General features: G+C 43.4%; 1 protein-coding gene across 1 annotated transcript in view; it reads right to left on the bottom strand.

The window, feature by feature from the left end:
* Window positions 1–2,658: 2,658 nt before the first annotated feature.
* The window catches only part of LOC132820037 (sodium- and chloride-dependent neutral and basic amino acid transporter B(0+)-like), a gene marked incomplete at its 3' end in the record, with an annotated part of 81,559 nt that continues 63,775 nt past the window's right edge, over window positions 2,659–20,442 (bottom strand). Inside the window, exons 20-21 of the mRNA XM_060831958.1 lie at window positions 7,927–8,026; window positions 2,659–2,684 (exon numbers count right to left, since the gene is read on the bottom strand). Coding sequence (XP_060687941.1) covers window positions 2,659–2,684; window positions 7,927–8,026 — 126 coding nt within the window. The remainder of the gene's footprint in view (window positions 2,685–7,926; window positions 8,027–20,442) is intronic.

Here is a 20,442-nt window from a genome sequence, read left to right as displayed (position 1 = left end):
GTCTTATATAGAACAGTACGGTACAGACACTAATCCTTCAGTCCACAATATTGTACCGAACATGATGCAAAATTAAACTATTTTCTTCTGCCTGCCATTGGTTCACATCCCTTCATTCCTTGCATATTCATGTCTTTAATTAAAAGTTCCTAAATGCCTTTATCATATCTGCCTCCACCCCCACCCCGGCAGCCTGTTCCAGACTCCTGACACTCTTTGTGTAAAAAAACTTGCCCCTCACATCTCCTTTGAACTTTTGCCCTCTCACCTTAAATGCTTCTCTTAATATTTTTGAACTGTGGGGGGGGAAAAAGATTCTGACTGTCAACCCTATCTATCCATCTCATAATTTTGTAGGCTTCTATCAGCCGCTCCAGAGAAAACAACCTGAGTTTTTCTAGCCTCTCCTTAGAGCTCATACCCTCTAATCCAAGCCTCATCCTGGTAAACCTCTTCTACACCCTCTCCAAAGCCTCCACATCCTTCTTGTAATGTGGCGACTAGAATTAAACGCAATAGTCGTCATGCAGCCTAAGCAAAGTCTTATAAAGCTGTAACATGACCTCCTGATTCTTGTACTCAGTTCCCTGAGCAATAACGGCAAGTACGCCATAAACTTTCTTTATCACCCTACTTGTGACGATTTGTTTTGATCTGTATTTGATGCTGAAATGAGCTTCTGACAACATTTTCATAACACCACTAAAACCATATATTTTTGCCTGCATAATCTGATTCGATTCCTCTGTAGTTACAGAAATCCTCTGTTGCAAAAATCCACACCCATGCAGTCATGCCATTGGCACTTGGCTATTCAAATAGCAAATCGAGAGTTTGATGTTGGAAAAGCACAGCAGGTCAGGCAGCATCCAAGGAGCAGGAGAATCGACATTTTTGGCTAAAGCCCTTCATCACGGCTTTAGCCCGAAACATTAATTCTCTGCTCCTTGGATGCTGCCTGACCAGCTGTGCTTTTCCAGCACCACACTCTTGACTCTGACCTCCAGCATCTGCAGTCCTCACTTTCTCCTATTCAAGTAACAACTCAGCTGACCTCCCAAATCCGACCCTCTGTGAACTTAATAATTCAAATCTGTGCTCTTAATTACATCAAGTCCTGATCATCGATCATTCCTTTCTCACTAATTCATATTGGCTCCTGCTTAAGTAAGTACTCAAGTTTAACATTCTCCTGCTTGTTTCCAAATCTTTCCATGGTCTTGGCTCACCCTTTCCTGGAAATCTCTGTGACATGTGTGGTTGTCTAAATCAAGCATTTTGAACCCTTGCTGTTTAAATAGTTTGACCATTAGTAGATGGCCCCTCAGTTGCTGAATTACGGGACTTTGGAATTCCTTCCTCAAAACTCACTGTCTCCCTGCCTTTTCTCTCATTGAAAGCATGAAGAAACAAAATGTGAGATTGATCTTGACAAACCTGTACTGAAACCAGGAAATGTTCCACGTGGACTTTATTCGAAAACTACTGAATCCCACCACCTAATGCCACTACTTGTTATTACAACCAGACAAACGTAAAGATCTGCAATGCAGAAGACACCATTCTGAAACTGAGAGATAGTTTTGAAACAGTCCAAACTCCAACTTTGTAAGGTGCATAAATAGTGTATGAATTGATTGAGAATTTAATGAAATCAACCTAACAATCTGTGATCCATGACTGAAATACAAAATATAGAGTTTAGTGGACCTTTTGTTTATATTTGTTAAATTAAGGTGACCTGCATTTTCCAAGGTATTGCAACACACTGATATGTTCATATTTGTGATGTGTTCCAATAGTGCAATTCTTTTATTATTTTAAAACCTATCTTTGATTTAATTGCATAAATGTGATAAATTATGTTTTTTTGTAACATTGAAATAACCATGGTCCTATCAGATCACAGGGCTGCTCTCTCAACAGAGAGCGAGGTGATTGATGGTGGTTTAACCTGAGGATCAAGGGGAGAGTTCCAGAAGGAGAGTTCATCACAGTAACCTCAGCTGGTACAGGGATTGGCATCACTCAGCATCACCAACTCACCCATCCAACCAACTGAGCTAACCGATCCACTTTCTTTTAGTTGTATATTCAAACATTCACAGATACTACTTGCAGTCCACTCCAGCTTGAGTGCCTGAACCAAGATGGTATCACGGTGGACTGAACTGAGCATAAGTGAAAGGACAACAAAAAGACATTTTGACTTTGAAACAGTATGCTTTGCATTGCATCTATCATGATCCAAAACCTAATTTTACGTTCTCTGTTCCTTAATCTTTAAAAGATTTCAAAGCGTCCCTCACCTGCCACAAGGTGGGGCCCTCAGCTTGGACAACTCTCACCACAGCCATGATGGGGATCCACATAATACAGAAGATGGTCATACACCAGCCCAGTGCTCCTGACCAGACAGGGTATTCAACAGATCCATATCTTAGTGGGGCAAATGTTGTCAAGGACCAGATTAAGACTGCCTGAATGTGGATAAGATACAAAACTAAATCAGAAACAGAATGAGAGATTGGGTATTTTCAGTTTAAATCAAAATAATGTGTAACAGCTTCTTACCATCAGCAAACACGGAGAGATCAGAATCCAACACATTCTCCACCACAGCCAGAAGAGCCAAGTCCTTTCCCCAATCATCATCTCAATGTCCTTGATGAATCTGTTTGTCCCTGTGAACAACAAGGAAGAAGAGAGACACCATCACTCACTCTGTCCTGTCTTTAGGGCAGCTTGTTTACTGTTGAAGTTCATCTTGTACAGGGTGGCACTGATGAACAGGTTAACCCAGAGAAGGGATTGCTCCAGATTTCAAACAGGATAAGGAAATTGATTCTTGTCACCAACTGATTGATCTTTCTCTCCCATTTTGGGAACAAGGGTCTGTCCATCCCAGCACAAATTGGAAACATAAGCTTTTCCTGGAATGAGTTCTTCTTGGGCGATGAAGGTAACTTGAAATTTGAAACACAAACAGATCAATCATGACCGTATTGATGGTGGAGCAGGCTTGAGGGGCTGAATGGGTCTATTTCTGCTAAGGACTTGTAAAATATGAAAGTGAAGAGTTCATAACAAACCCTAAATATAGAAACATGTGAACAACAGCAAAAATAGGCTAATTTTCTCTAACCTTATTACAAATCACTTGTTAGGAATACGGCTAATACTGATAGAAACCAATGAAGGGTAAAGAGTGGGGTGTTTCCAATGTAAAGAACAGGGGTATAAGTGTAATTAATTAAAACTTATAAAATACACCATTGTGTGAAATGCAATAGAGATGACCACTTAGGTGATATGTTGCAATTCCTAAAGAAATCCAGTTATATTGGATCAGCTCAAACATTTGATATAGTACCACACATGAGGCTCCTTAATAACCTGAGAGCCCATTGTGCTGGGTGTACAGTATGACCATGGATAGTGAATTGGTGAGCTGATAGAAGATCGACAGCAGTATCTTGTCGGGATCTGGATGATGTGAGCTTGGCAAAGTTTATTCAAGAATTGGATGAGAACTGTAGCAATTCTGATGTCGGGAAGACCATATTTTTTTTTATTCTTTCAGTAAGCAATGAGCTGAATCTGTCACTCAGCAGTGATGAGTTCCTAATTAATGGGATTATTCCCTATTAAGCAGCAAGCTAATGGTACAACACGCCTAACTAATATTCAGCTTCCTATCTTAAACTCACCTAACACGCTCAACATTGAGAAAACTTGACCTGGAGATTAGAGTGGGGATCTCGTGAATTCAGCTTGTTACCTGCTCCAAATGACCGAAATATTAGGCACTGAGGTCTCAGAGAATACTCCAAGGATGCCAGCCACATACACTTTACATTCATGGTATTGGATCTGATATGTGCCAGTCTCTAATATCTTGCTGGGCCATCTCAGAAAATTTCTACACTTCAGTACTGCACCACAGTCTGCCCCAGTGACTATCATTGTAATGCCTCGGCCAGCACACCCAAGAGCATGAACCCAGGCTGCATCTCCAGGCTGGTCACTTGCTGTCCCAATTCTCACTCATTCTGAGCTGGCCTGGATGCTCACAACACCTCTCCCTTGCCTTGCCTTTTGCCTTTGTGTGTTTGCTACCTCAGCCAGGGATATTATTCCAGTCGCTCCTTGCCATTTAGTGCAGACACAAAGGAAGGAATCTTGTTGTGGTTGTCAACAGGAATCTGTCAAATCAAGGAGGGTGTAATGGGGTGTTGACACAGTAAGTCATGGGCAGTCTCTGATACCAATTCCATGTGCTTAGACATGGGCAACCAGCTGCTCAGTGTGGTCAACATTAGTGTTTACTCCACGTAAGGGGTTAGGAACTGAATGAAGGTCAGCCCACCACCTGGCTTGAGTCTTTCTGCTCTACTGTGGGCTGCTTACTTCCTGAAATGAGACAGAGGCAGGTATTAATGGAGATGAAAGGACGTGTCCCAATTGTTACTGTAGGTGCAGCTGGGAGGTATCCTGAGAGAACAAGCAGTGCAGAGGGACTGCAGGATTAATGGTGTCTGGGATTGGGGTAGGTGTGAGTGAGCGGAGGGGGACAGATTGCAAGCTGTAGTGAGATTGGTAGGGCATGAGACTCAGTGGAAGGTGGGTATAGCAAGAGAGTTACGGTGAGGGTGAGATAACAAACATGGTAGCACTTACTAGCAAAGTGGAGAAGATCATTGACTTCCTTCTTTCACTGCTGGGTATTCCTCCAGATGGCTGAGATTGCACTGATCCAGGTGGCAACCTCGGACCAGGTTGTCATGTCATGCCCTGATCTTACCAATCCAGGGGTAAGAAGAAATCCCACCTCAACACCACACTATGCAGTAGAACCTTTAGATCCCTACCCATCAGGCAGGACACTCCTTCCCCCTGCCTGCCTGCTATGTCTGGGATCAATATAAGTAACACTGTAGGGTTGTTCTAGACTGACAGTGTTTGTATGGATACTTAACGGGCTTTTAATGAAGTTGTAACCACAACATATGGAGCTGCTAGTGTTGGCCTGGATGGACAAGGTCAGAAGTCACATGGCACCACATTATAGTCCAAAAGGTTTATTTGAAATCAAATGCTTTTGGAGCACTGCCCCTTCGTCAGGTGAAGTAAAGAGAAGCACACAGACACAGAGTTTATAATCAGAGAGATCAAAATATCATACAAGTGGTGTGAGTGGAGTGTTGACAGACTGAATAATAGGTCTCTGCAGGTGATCAAGAGTGTCAGATGGTGTGAATAAAGTGTCAACAGCTGAATAGTGGGTGAAGGGATGATCTATAATCTGATTCATTAAGGAAGAGAGATAATTACAAAATATTAAAAATAAGGTAGTTCTGGAGACAAACCAAATGACTGGAATAACATGGTAGGTATAAGAGTCACACGCCGAGGGTCTAACCAAAGTAACAAGTACTAATCCAAAACTGTACACAATAAATAAGGTAGAGAGACCATAATAAGTTATCAAGGTGATGGTGTCAAAACTGGACAGTAAGGAAGATCTTACAGGTACAGAACAGTGTAATGGGGTCACATGTAGTACGACTTGTAACCAAGATCGTGGTTGAGGCCATCTTCATGGCTACAGAACTCAGCTATTGGTTTCAGCTCAGTAATTCTGTGCTATTGTGGTCCTCAAGATACAAAACAACACAGAATTATTGTGAGGTAGCAGTGCTAACCACTGGGCCACCCAAAGTGGGGACATTTTCAGGATGGCAGAGATTAGAGCTAGGGCCTTGATTATGACTGGAATGAAGAAAGTAAATATACAATCACCAAGTTTCCAGATCACAAAAATAGGTGGGAGGGCATTTGGTGAGGATGACACAAAGATTCTATTGAGAGATACAACAGGTTATGTGAAAGAACAAAAACTAGCCAGGTAGAATATAAAGTGGAAAAATGTGAGTAATACACTTTGGCGGGAGGAATAGAGGAGTTGAATATTATTTGACTGGAAAGACTGCAGAAAGCTGCAGCACAGAAGGATTTGGGGTTCCTTGTGCATAAATCTGAAAAGCCTGGCCTTTAAATTTTCTGGGTATGAGGGAAGGAAAAGGGATAGTTGGCCTTTATTTCAAAGCAAACAGAATACAAAAATAGGTAAGCTTTGTTATAAATGTTCAAGGCACTAGTGAGACCATGGCTGGAATATTCGGAACAGTTTCTATTCCTCCATGGGGTGAGGATGCCACTGGCTCAGTAGAATTTATCGTCCATCCCAGAGAGCAGTTAAGAGTCAACCATACTGCTATGTGTCCAGAGTCACATGTTGTCCAGACCAGGTAAGGATAGCAGTTTCTTTCCCTGAAGGACATTAGCAAACCAGAGGGGTTTTTTCAATCATTGACATTGATTCAAGGTCATAATTGGACTCTTAATTCTAGATTTTTATTGAATTCAATAAAACGGGGCAGCACAGTGATTCAGTGGTGAGCAATGTTGCCTCACAGCACCACGGACCTGGGTTCAAATCCAGCCTCAGGTGGCTGTCTGTGTGGATTTTGCACATTCTCCCCATGTCTGTATGGGTTTCCTCCAGGTGCTCCAGTTTCCTCCCACAGTCCAAAGTTATGCAGCTTGGTTGGACTGGCCGTGCTAATTTCCTCTATAATGTCCACGGATGTGCAGGCTAGGCTGGTTAGGCATGGGAAATGCATGATTACGGGGATAGGGTCAGGGTCTGGGTCTGGGTCTGGGTAGGATGCTCATCAAAGAGTTGGTGTGCACTCGTTGGGCCAAATGGCCCGCTTCCACATTGCAGAGATTTTATGATTCAAATTGCACCATTTGCCATGATGGGATTCGAGCCTGGATCCCTAAGGCAGTACCTGGGTTAACAATCCAGCGATTATATCATCAGGTCATCATCTCCCCCTCAAAAAAAAATATTGGCTTTGGAGGCAGTCCAAAGAAGGTTCATGAGATTAATTTCGGATATGGAGAGATTTTCTTTTCAGGAGTGTTCGAGTAGTTTGGGCTTGAGCTCTTTTGAATTTCGTGGAATAAGAGGCGATCTATTTTGAAAAGTATATGATTGTTAACGATTGTGCTTGATCAGATATAGGAATAGAGGCTGTTTTCACTTATGCTAGAGTCTGGGACCAGAAGGCATCTCCTGAGAACCAAGAGGTTACATATTTAAGACAGAGATGAGGAAGACTTTTTGCTCTTAGAGTGCAGTGGTATTCTTTTTACCACAGAGTGCTGTTGAGGCTAGGTATATAAGTCTATTCATGTAAGATAGATTGTAAATCAGTAAAGGAATCAAACATTGTGGGGAAATGGTAGGAAAGTGGAGTGAAGGATAGTCAAATCAGCCATGACCTCATTGAATGGTGGCGCAAAATCAGTGGGGTGAAAGGCCTACTTCAACTCCTCTGTCTTATGGTCTCATTGTCTTAAGTACTTATATTGCTATAAAACTCATACTTACACAGTCTGGGCTCTGTGCTGCCTCACTACATACAACAAACACACAGTAACTGCAAGCTGGCTGCTAATATTATCACTGCTACTGAAGGTCAGTCAGGAACCTTTGTACATCACATATTTGTGAAGCAATCTAACAGCAGAAAGATAAACTCCCTATGTGATCTTGGATTTGTGCAATAATACAAGTATCAGCAATTAACAAGACAATGACTGTAGTAAAATTGGCTGAAATCCAGCAAAAACAAGTGGATCCTGAGTGAAGGATGCAAAAAATGATGTTGTGTGTTTCATGCTGGTTTCTGGAACCAATTAGGTTTCAATGTCAGGAAGAGCAAGTGAATTCTGATACACGCATGCCAGCATCTGATTCATTTGGTCTGATTTTATTAAAGAAACCTTAATTTTCACAAAGTACTTTAAATTTAATATGTTTATTTGTTTCGGTCTCTTTTATGATTGACTGACCATAGATCCAGCTGAGACCGATGAGTTGCAGGAGAGCTGTTATAACGAGAATCCAGTCCGTAACGTAATGATCCATTAAATTTAGCCAGTAAATCCCAGCCTAAAATTAAATGGAAAATTCAAAAATGTTACACAGGAAAATGATCGTACTCTTACTTTCAAATTCAGACTTTGATGAGATTTGAAAAATGTATACATGTAAGTGCTTATAATAAAAGCACAATTCTAACTAAAGCAAATTCAGAAGTCACAATGTCAGGTTATATTCCAACAGATTTATTTGAAATCACAAGCTTCTTCATCAGATGATGAAGGAGCAGTGCTCTGAAAGCTTCTGATTTCAAATAAACCTGTTGGATTATAGCCTGACATCGTATGACTTCTGAAATTGTCCACTCCAGTCCAACATTGTCACTTCCACATCATAACTAAAGCAAAATACTACAGATGCTGGAAATCTGAAACAAACACAGAAATTCCTGGAAAAAATCAGCAGGTCTGGCAGTATCTGTGGAGAAAGAAACTAACATATTGATTCCAGTCTGGTATAATTCATCTTCAGAACTGTTCCAACACAATTCGAACTCGATGCTCAATATTCCCTCATTCATTTGTGTGTGGGATTCAATTATGTTGCTGTTCCCTCTTCTCCATTCTCACCTGAAAGTCATTTTTGAAATGGGGAGATCAGAATTTACCTGCAGTGTTCCAAATGTGATCTCACGTGATCAAATAAGTGAAGAGGTTACCTCAGAGTCCAATTGGACCTTGATCAGCTGGGCCAATGGGCTGAGGAGTGACAGATGGGGTTTAATTTAGATAAATGTGAGGTGCTGCATTTTCGAAAAGTAAGTTAGGGCAGAATTTATACACTTAATGTTAAGGTCCCGGGGAGCGTTGTTGAACAAAGAGACCTTGGGGCGCAGTTTCATGCAGAAGGTGGTGTGTGTATGGAAGTTTTGGAGGCTGGTATAATTACAACATTTAAAAGGCTTTTGGATGGATATATAAATAGGAATAATCTAGAGTGATATGGGCCCAATGCTGGCAAATAAGACTACATTAATTTAGGATATCTGATACCATGGATGAAGGATCTGTTTCTGTGCTGTACATCTCTGACTTTATGACCCTATGGGCGGCATGGTGGCTCAGTAGTTAGCACTACTGCCTCACAGCGCCAGAGACCCAGGTTCAATTCCCGCCTCAGGCAACTGTCTGTGTGGAGTTTGCACATTCTCCCTGTGTCTGCGTGAGCACTCTCTGGGTGTTCTGATTTCCTCCCACACTCCAAAAATGTGCAGGTTAGGTGAGTTGGCCATGCTAAATTGTCTGTAGTGTTAGGTGTAGGGGAATGGGTCTGGGTGGGTTGCTCTTCGGAGGGTTGGTGTGGACTTGTTGGGCCGAAGGGCCTGTTTCCACATTGTAAGTAATCTAATCTAATCTAAATACATCCTAGATTTAGACATCATGACCCCTCATGTACATCTTAACTCTTTGCCTCCAGTTTTAACTGCCTGGGAACATTGCATTAATGGGATTTGTGAAATTACCAACTCTCCCCACTCAGGATCTGAACTACATTCCCATTCAACACAAATATCTGAATAAGGGAACATGGCTCAGGAGTAGGCCATCCTGTCCCTGGGGCTTACTCCACCATTTAATAAGGTTAAAATCACACACCAGGTTATGATCCAACAGGTTTATTTGGAAGCACTAGCTTTCTGACCGCCGCTCCTTCATCAGGTGGTTATGGAGTATAAGATCGTATGACATAGAATTCAAAGCAAACTTTTGAAAGCTAGTGCTTCCAAAAGAACCTGTTGGACTATAACCTGGTGATATGTGATTTTCAACTTTGTACATCCTAGTCCAACACTGGCACCTCCACATAATTTAATAAGGTTACCGCTGTTATGAATTGCTTTGAATATATTTGCGTCCTTCTTTCCATAATACAAGCAATACTGTATACAGACTCTCACATTATGGAACCATCAGTGCACTGTATAACTGAAGCTTAACATCTCTACTTTTGTATCCACTCAGCCTTGCAGCAAATGATAAAGTTATATTAGCTTTCCCAAATATATAGGTGAGGACTGCAAATGCTGGAGATCAAAGTTGAAGAGTGCGGTGCTGGAAAAACACAGCCAGTCAGGCAGCATCTGAGGAGCAGGAGAGTTGATGTTTTGGGCATAAGCCCTTCATCAGGAATGAGGCTTGTGGGCCAAGGGGGCTGAGAGATAAATGGGAGAGGGATGAGGCTGGGGGGAGGATAGCTGAGAATGCACTAGGTAATATATCTCCCTCCCCACCCCTATCCATGGTCCATAAAGACCATTCCTTCTGCAACTCCCTTGTTCAGTCCATGCCCCCACCAACCCACCCTCCTATCCTGGCACCTTCCCCTGCCACCAAAAGAATTGCAAAACTCCACCCACGCCTCCCCACTTACCTCCGTCCAAGGCCCCAAAGGAGCCTTCCACATCTGTCAGAGATTTATCTGCACTTCCACACACATCATCTACTATGTCTGTTGCTCCCAATGTGGTCTCCTCTACATCGGGGAGACAGAACTCCAGTTTGCAGAACGTTTCAGAGGGCATCTCCAGGACACACGCTCAAACAATCCCATTGCCCCATTGCCGAACACTTTAACTCCCCATTCACTAAGGACATGCAAGGCCTGGGCCTCCTCCACCGCCAAACCCTAACCACCCGATGCCTGGAGGAAGAATGCCTCATCTTCCACATTGGGACCCTCCAACCACATAGGATCAATGTGGATTTCACCAGTTTCCTCATTTTCCCTCCCCCCACCTTATCCCAGATGCAACTTTCCAACTGGACACCACCCTCTTGACCTGTCCTACCTGTCCATCTTCCTTCCCACCTATCTACTCCATCCTCCTCTCTGACCTATCGCCTTCACCCCCAACTTCATCTACCTATCGCATTCTCAGCTACCTTACCCCCAGCCCACTCCTTCTCTCATTTATCTGTCAGCCCTCTTGGGCCACCAGCCTCACTCCTGATGAAGGTCTCATACCCAAAACATTGATTTTCCTGCTCGTTGGATTCTGCCTGATCTGCTGTGCTTTTCCAGCAGCACACTCTTCGTTTTTCCTAAATATATTGGAGGGCTGTTTTTCAGACTGGAGGCCTGTGACCAGTGGAGTGCCACAAGGATTGCTGCTGGGTCCTCTACTTTTTGTCATTTATATAAATGATTTGGATGTGAGCGTAAGAGGTACAGTTAGTAAATTTGCAGATGACACCAAAATTGGAGGTGTAGTGGACAGCGAAGAAGGTTACCTCAGATTACAACAGGATCTTGATCAGATGGGCCAATGGGCTGAGAAGTGACAGATGGAGTTTAATTCAGATAAATGCGAGGTGCTGCATTTTGGGAAAGCAAATCTTAGGACTTATATGCTTAATGGTAAGGGCGGAGGGAGTGTTACTGAACAAAGAGACCTTGGAGTGGAATCGCTGGTAGATAGGATCGTGAAGAAGGCATTTGGTATGCTTTCCTTTATTGGTTAGAGTATTGAGTACAGGAGTTAGAAGGTCATGATGCGGCTGTACAGGACATTGGTTAGACCACTGTTGAAATATTGTGTGCAATTCTAGTCTCCTTCCTATTGGAAAGATTAGATTAGATTATTTACAGTGTGGAAACAAGCCCTTCGGCCCAACAAGTCCACACCGATCCGCCGAAGCGCAACCCACTCAGACCCATTCCCCTACATTTACCCCTTCATCTAACACTATGGGCAATTTAACTTGGCCAATTCACCTAACTTGCACATTTTTGGATTGTGGGAGGAAACCGGCGCACCCGGAGGAAACCCACACAGACACGGGGAGAATGTGCAAACTCCACACAGAGAGTCACCTGAGGCGGGAATTGAACCCGGGTCTCTGGCGCTGTGAGGCAGCAGTGCTAACCACTGTGCCATCGTTGTGAAATATGAAAGGGTTCAGAAAAGATTTACAAGGATGTTGCCAGGGTTGGAGGATTTGAGCTATAGGGAGAGGTTGAACAGGCTGGGGCTGTTTTCCTTGGCACGTCGGAGGCTGAGGGGTGATCTTATAGAGGTGTACAAAATTATGAGGGGCATAGATAGGATAAATAGACAAAGTTCCCTGGGGTCAGGGAGTCCAGAACTGGAGGGCCTAGGTTTAGGGTGAGAGGGGAAAGATATAATAGAGACCTAAGGGGCAACTTTTTTCCACACAGAGGGTAGTACGTGTATGGAATGAGCTACCAGAGGAAGTGGTGGAGGCTGGTACAATTGCAACATTCAGAAGGCAATTGGATGGGTATATGAAAGGAAGGGTTTGGAGGGATATGGGCTGGGTGCTGGCAGGTTGGACTAGATTGGGTTGGGATATCTGGTCAGCATGGACAGATTGGACTAAAGGGTCTGTTTCCATGCTATACATCTCTATGACTCTATATGCTGCATCTGCACAGTAACTTTTGATTGTCACGCATCCTTCTGTCTCTCAGAGTTCTGCAATCTCTAATCATTTTGATATGATGTTTTATTTTTTATTCTTCCTGCTAAAAGGGAAACACTTCATGTTTTCCTACATTATACTCCATTTGCTACATCTTTGCCCACCGACTTAAACCATCTTTCTCTTTTTATAGCCCCCTTATGTCTTCCTTGAAAATTACTTTCCAATTTTATGTCATCAGCAACTTTGGTAACTGTGTCTTCTACTGCTTCATCTATGTCATTGATGTAAATTGTAAATCATTCAAATGCCAGAATTGACCCTGAGGCACGCCACTTGTTACATCATGAGAACCTGAAAAAAAAACACATTTGTGCTGACTCTCTGTTTACTATTAGCCAGCTAATTTTCTGTCCATGTCAATATGCTAACCCCTGTACCATGAGCTCCTATGTTCTACAATAAATATTAATGTGACACTTTATCAAATGCCTCTGGAAATATAAGAAAAAGTACATCCACCATTTCCCCATTATCCAAACACTCATATTATTTCTGAAATAATTCTAACAAATTGGTGAAATATGTTCTTTCCCTTCACAAGACTGTACTGGCTCTATTTGACTACTTCAAAACCTACATTGTCATGCCACAAATTCCTTAATAATAATTGCTAACATTTTACTGATGATAGATAGTAAGTTAACTGCTCTGTATTTCTTTCTTTTTGAATAAAAGATTTATATTTTCTAACCCAGTCATAGAGTCAAAAGGTGTGGTGCTGGAAAAGCACAGCTGGTCAGGCAGCATCCAAGGAGCAGGAGACAATAGACAATAGACAATAGGTGCAGGAGTAGGCCATTCAGCCCTTCGAGCCTGCACCGCCATTCAATATGATCATGGCTGATCATTCCTAATCAGTATCCGCTTCCTGCCTTATCTCCATAACCCTTGATTCCACTATCTTTGAGAGCTCTATCCAACTCTTTCTTAAATGAATCCAGAGACTGGGCCTCCACTGCCCTCTTGGGTAGAGCATTCCACACAGCCACCACTCTCTGGGTGAAGAAGTTTCTCCTCATCTCTGTCCTAAATGGTCTACCCCGTATTTTTAAGCTGTGTCCTCTGGTTCGGCACTCACCCATCAGCGGAAACATGTTTCCTGCTGCCAGAGTGTCCAATCCTTTCATAATCTTATACGTCTCAATCATATCCCCTCTCAGTCTTCTAAACTCAAGGGTATACAAGCCCAGTCGCTTCAGTCTTTCAGTGTAAGGTAATCCCTCCATTCCAGGAATTGACCTTGTGAACCTACGCTGCACTCCCTCAATAGCCAGAATGTCTTTCCTCAAATTTGGCGACCAGAACTGCACACAGTACTCCAGGTGTGGTCTCACCAGGGCCCTGTACAGCTGCAGAAGCACCTCTTTGCTTCTGTACTCAATCCCTCTTGTTATGAAGGCCAGCATGCTATTAGCTTTCTTCACTACCTGCTGTACCTGCATGCTTGCCTTCATTGACTGGTGTACAAGAACACCCAGATCTCTCTGTACTGCCCCTTTACCTAAATTAATTCCATTGAGGTAGTAATCTGCCTTCCTGTTCTTGCCACCAAAGTGGATAACCATACATTTATCCACATTAAACTGCATCTGCCATGCATCTGCCCACTCACCTAACTTGTCCAGGTCACCCTGTAATCTCCTAACATCCTCATCACATTTCACCCTGCCACCCAGCTTTGTATCATCAGCAAATTTGCTAATGTTATCGCTTATATCATTAACATATATTGTAAAAAGCTGCGGTCCCACACGGATCCTTGCGGTACCCCACTGGTCACTGCCTGCCATTCCGAAATGGAGCCGTTTATCACTACCCTTTGTTTCCTATCAGCCAACCAATTTTCAATCCAATCTAGTACTTTGCCCCCAATACCATGCGCCCTAAGTTTACTCACTAACCTCCTATGTGGAACTTTATCAAAAGCTTTCTGAAAGTCCAGGTACATTACATCTACTGGATCTCCCTTATCCATCTTCAGAGTTACATCCTCAAAAAACTCCAGAAGATTAGTCAAGCACGATTTCCCCTTCATAAATCCATGCTGACTCTGTCCTATCCTGTTACTACTATCCAGATGTGCCGTAATCTCATCCTTTATAATAGACTCCAGCATCTTTCCCACCACTGAGGTCAGACTAACTGGTCTATAATTTCCTGCTTTCTCTCTCCCACCTTTCTTAAAAAGTGGTATAACATTAGCCAGTCTCCAATCCTCAGGTACCGATCCCGAATCTATCGAATTCTGGAAAATAATCACCAACGCATCCACGATTTCCCGAGCCACCTCCTTCAGTACCCTGGGATGTAGACCATCAGGCCCGGGGACTTATCAACCTTCAGACCTAACAGTCTCTCCAACACCAAATCCTGGCAAATACAGATTCCCTTAAGTTCAGGTCCTTCGGTCACTGCTACCTCAGGGTCTTCCCCAGTCTTGTGTCTTCCCCAGTGAACACAGATCTGAAGTACCCATTTAATTCTTCTGCCATTTCTTTGTTCCCTGTAATATATTCCCCTGTTTCTGTCTTCAAGGGCCCAATTTTAGTCCTAACCATTTTTTTGCCTTGCACATACTTGAAAAAGCTTTTACTATCCTCCTTTATATTATTGGCCAGTTTACCTTCGTATCTCATTTTTCCTCTGCGTATTTCCTTCTTAGTAATCCTCTGTTGTTCTTTAAAAGCTTCCCAGTCCTCTGTTTTCCCACTTATCTTTGCTATGTTATACTTTTTCTCTTTTAACTTTATATGTTTCTTAACTTCCCTCGTCAGCCACGGCCACCCATGCCTGCTCCTGGGATCTTTCTTCCTTTTAGGAATGAACTGATCCTGCAACTTCTGCATTATACACAGAAATATCTGCCATTGTTCCACCACGGTCATCCCTGCTAAGGTATTGCACCATTGAACTTTGGCCAGCTCCTCCCTCATAGCTCCATAGTTCCCTTTATTCAACAGAAGTACTGTCACTTCCGACTGTACCCTCTCCCTCTCAAATTGCAGATTGAAACTTAATGTATTATGGTCACTACTTCCCAATGGCTCCTTCACTTCGAGGTCTCTGACCAATTCTGGTTAATTACACAATACTAGATCCAGAATTGCCTTCTCCCTGGTCGGCTCCAGCACCAGCTGCTCTAAGAATCCATCTCTGAAGCACTCCATAAAGTCTCTTTCTTGAGGTCCAATACCATCCTGATTCTCCCAGTCTACCTGCATGTTAACATTCCCCATAACAACTGTAGTAACATCTTTACCACAGGTCAATTTCAGCTCCTGATTCAACTTACATCCGACATCCAGACTACTGTTTGGGGGCCTGTAGATGACTCCCAAGAGGGTCGTTTTACCCTTAGTATTTCGCAGCTCTATCCACACTGACTCTACATCCCTGACTCTAGGTCCCCCCGCGCAAGGGACTGAATATCGTCCCTTTCCAACAAGGCCACTCCACCCCCTCTGCCCGTCAGTCTGTCCTTACGATAGCACGTGTAGCCTTGAATATTCATTTCCCAGGCCCTGTCCACTTGAAGCCACGTCTCAGTTATCCCCACAATATCGTATCTGCCAATTTCCAAAAGAGCCTCAAGCTCATCCATCTTATTTCTAATGCTTCGTGCGTTCATATACAGCATTTTTAATTTGTTACTGCTCTCACCCTTCCCATCAACCCCTATTCCACTCAACCTTACAGCATGATCCCTTTTTGAATTTTCTGCCTCATTGATACAGTTGTCTTTCTTGACTTCTCTTGTTCTAACTTTTCCTTCAACTTCCTTTTTGTACATCCAGTTTGTCCCCTCCCCCCCGCTACTTAGTTTAAATGTAGCGGTGTTGCAGTAGAAAACCTGCCTGCCAGAATGCTGATCCCTAACCTGTTAAGGTGCAAACCGTCTCTCTTGTAGAATTTATGTTTGCCACAAAATGTACCCCAGTGATTCAAGAACTTAAATCCTTGCTTCCTGCACCAGTTCCCCAACCACACATTCAAGTCCATTATCTCCCTGTTTCTGGCCTCACCAGCCCGAGGAACTGGAAGCAAACCAGAGATAACCACCTTGGACGTCCTGCTTTTCAGCCTTCTTCCTCGTTCTCCAAAGTCCCGCTGTAGTATGTGCCTCCTCTTCTTCCCGACATCATTTGTGCCGACATGTACCACCACCTCTGGCTCTTCACCCTCGTCCTTGAGGATTTCCTGCACTCTGTCCGCGATGTCTTTCACCCTGGCACCAGGAAGACAACACACCATCTTTAAATCCCGTCTGCTGCCACAAAAACCCCGGTCAGTTCCTCTCACGATGGAGTCCCCTATTACCACGGCTCTATGCGATGTCCGACTCTTCCGCTCTGCCTCTGCGCCAACTTTTGATTGACAGACCTGGCCGCCTCGCGGACTGGCAGTGTCATCAGTCTCCACTGTTTCCAACAGCTTCAACTTGTTCCTGACAGGTACTTCTCCCGGGGTCTCTTGCACCTGTCTCCTCTCTGCCTTCCTCATCGTCTGCTCTCTTCTGCTCTCTTCTGGCATGATTGGTGTAATAACCTCGCTGAAGGTCTTGTCCAGAAAGATCTCATTCCCTCGGATGAGCCTAAGGTCCTCGAGTTCTTTCATCAGCGCTGCAATATGCTCGGTCAATAGCTGAATGTGCACACACTTTCCGCACATGTACGAGTCAGACACACCAGAGTCGTTGACCTCCCACATCAAGCACATAGCGCACTGAACCAGCTGGGCAGTCATGTCTTCACCCTCTTCAACTGTGGCGTAATCACTTCACTCAACCTCCTTTTCAAAGACTCCTGAGCTGAAGCCTCACTCTTCGATTAAAAACTTCCTTAGACTCTTGTTTTGTAGCAAGCCTGTGGACTCTTAATTTAGGTTCTTAACACACCCACTTACCTTCCCGACCGACTTTGCGCTCCGCCTGAACTTCCGCCCAGCTCCCGCCGCTCTCTGCTGCGAAAAGAGAGAGTTGACGTTTTGAGCACAAGCTCTTCATTTCTGATTAAGGGCTTAAGCTCAAAACATCGACTCTACTGCTCCTCAGATGCTGTCTGACCAGCCGTGCTTTTCCAGCGCCACACTTTTTGACTCTAATCTCCAGCATCTGAAGTCCTCACTTTCTCATGTCGGCCCGACCAAGTAATAATTGAAGTTTCCTTCCGTAAAGGACATTAGTAAACCAAAGGGGTGTTTCTAACAATCAACAATGGATTCATTTGAATTCATTAGACTCTTAATTCCAGAGTCTATTGAATTCAAATTATACCATCTGCCGTGGCAGGATTCAAACCTGGATTCCCAAAACATTCCCTGGATCTCTGGATTAACAGTCTACCGATAATACCAGTAGGCCATTGTCTCCCCTAAGGCTAGGCTAAGCTAAGCATGTTTGCAGACAGTGAGGGAGAAAATTCTGATGCCGATGATCATGACATGATGCTGAGTTGCAGCATCTAACATCAAGGCAACTGAGTTACCAGTCAAGAGCAACTGAAAATAACACACTTCTCTTCAAATCGGTATACAATCACCAGGTCAGAATGAGTTGTCAAACCTCCAAAACGATTTATTGATGGTTGGATTATCAATCTTCTTAATTCACATTTTTATTGTTTGTTGGTAACCTCAGTCAATGCAGAAGTTGAACCTGTGTTGTTGGTGCCCCTCTCCCCCCGCACCCCCCCCCCCCCCCCCCCATTGTAAATCAGCCATCCAGGAGAAAGTGAGGACTACAGATACTGGAAATCAGAGTCAAAACGTGTGGTGCTGGAATCATCTTCCTGTTAAAGAGCTTATGGTCGAAACATCAACTCTCCTGCTCCTCAGATGCTGCCTGACCGGCTGTGCTTTTCCAGCATCACTCTCTTTAAAACCAACCATCCAGCCAACTGAGCCAAAAGAAAACAGTGTGGTGGTGGTGGATAAGCAGGAATATCATAGGGGATAGTGGAGGAGCTGATCATCACAGGAGGAGACTGAAGAGAAACAGAAGGAACATCGGTGAAAAGGGAGAAGGCTAGGAGAGGTGGGGAGGGTATATAATGTAGAGGAGGAGGGTAGAGTGTGAACAAATCAAAGGAAACATTAACGGCCGCATCTTTCTCTTAACTGGCTCATACAGAGGGCTAGCAGAGAATGTGCACTATAATGGGAAGGGTTCAAGATCTCTTCCTGCACAACGCAATTATACCCAACAGAAACAGAAATTGAAGAATATGATTGCACAAGGCCTCATTTGAAGGCTTGGCAATGAAGGGAAGCTTTTGCTACAGATTAAAAGTGAATGAACAATTCCGTGTCTCAAACATAATTTCTCTCAGAGAGAAGCACTTGGGTGCACCAACAGTGACAATGGTGGTGGAGCTGGTGGGAAGCAGAGAGTATTCCACATACAGCCATGCAGGAGCATTCACAGGTACATGTATCTGGAAGTTAAGGGCATAGGGATCAGGCTGTTCTGCCACCTGCGGAATTCTAAAAGCAAAGGAATGTGGATGCTGGAAATCTGAAACAAGAACAAAATTTGCCAGAGAAACTCAGCAGGTCAGACAGCTTCTGTGGAGAGAAAGCAGAGTCAACATTTCAGGACCAGTGATCCTTCTTCAGAACTCATTGTTGCTAGGAAAAGATGGGATCTCCACTGAAGACAGGGATTGGGAGAACGGAGTGAACAACAGGTGGAGATGGAGCCCACACAAAGAGAGAACACTTGTTGGGCAGACAAAGGAATGGATACTGTTGAGCCTGGGCGAAAGAAAAGTTGCTTATGGGGACCATTAGTGAGTGAAAATGGGTTAGCTGCGATGAAAGGAGCCCAAGGTCATCTGGAAACTCTGGTCAGCATCCCATTTCCATTTGGGGTCCCTGCAGTTGTCAGGACTCGATATCAAGTTCAATATTTTTCGGGCCTGAGCACCTTCATCCATGTCATCCCTCCCACTGGGTCTGACCTTGTCAAAACAGTGTTGGGGCATACATAATGGTAAATTCATTGCTTTTGGATCCAATATTCTATCATAATAACAATCTAACTGTTTGAACATAGGACAGAAAACATTTCTTCTGGTATGCACTATCACAAATTTCCATATGTACCAGTTTAGTAAATGATTCATTGTAGGAACAAAACATTGAAAATGATTTGACACAAACCACTGAAAAGTGCACTGTCAAGACTACAACAATGTCTCATAAAAGTTCAGGGATATAACTTTGATATTTGTTACAATCTGGGCTACTTCAGACACAATGAGAGGTGTACCAACGCCAAATTAGACAATGGCTGTTTGGCTGCACTTACAAAAAAATTACATAAGAAAACATCATCAATATCAATCCAGATGAATATTGGTCAACAGTAAGAAAAAAGACAATGAATGATTCACAACTGAGGGCATTTTGGAAAGTTATTATCAAAGTCCGGCCTGATGGGATACAAAACGTGCCAGATGTGCTCCAAGGGATTTAGCCAGACAAGGATGAGCCAGGGACCCTCAAGAGGCATGCTTTTCAAACATAAACAGATGCTTGTAGCTGAAGCTCTTTAGTAAACTCTATTGCCTCATTATACCAGGGGCATATGGGCATAGGGTGAAATAGGCCCCTGTACAGTTCACTGTGTATTGTTTAGTTCACAACAGAAAAATCGAGAAGACTGTGAGGGTGTATCAGGCATGTCAAAGTCAGCCACCACATCAACAGAAAAAAAATTTCTCTACCCTCACAAGATTCCAATATATCTTTGGTTGAAGCTTGTAACAGATTTACTTACCATCCACGGTGACAATTTTCACTAAGTCACTGAGTAATATTCCAATTTTCCAACCACCAGACATTGGAAGGATTACTCAACTACACCCATGGTAATCACCATAAGTATAAAGTGCATTGTGTATCTGGAGAAAATATCTGAAATTGGATCATACTGCACTGATAAATATTTTATGGACCTAGGATACCTTGGATGTGTACTAC

The sequence above is a fragment of the Hemiscyllium ocellatum genome, chromosome 11, assembly GCF_020745735.1.
Source record: "Hemiscyllium ocellatum isolate sHemOce1 chromosome 11, sHemOce1.pat.X.cur, whole genome shotgun sequence".
Taxonomy (NCBI): Eukaryota; Metazoa; Chordata; class Chondrichthyes; order Orectolobiformes; family Hemiscylliidae; genus Hemiscyllium; species Hemiscyllium ocellatum.
This window is presented reverse-complemented; position numbering and strand designations above follow the sequence as displayed.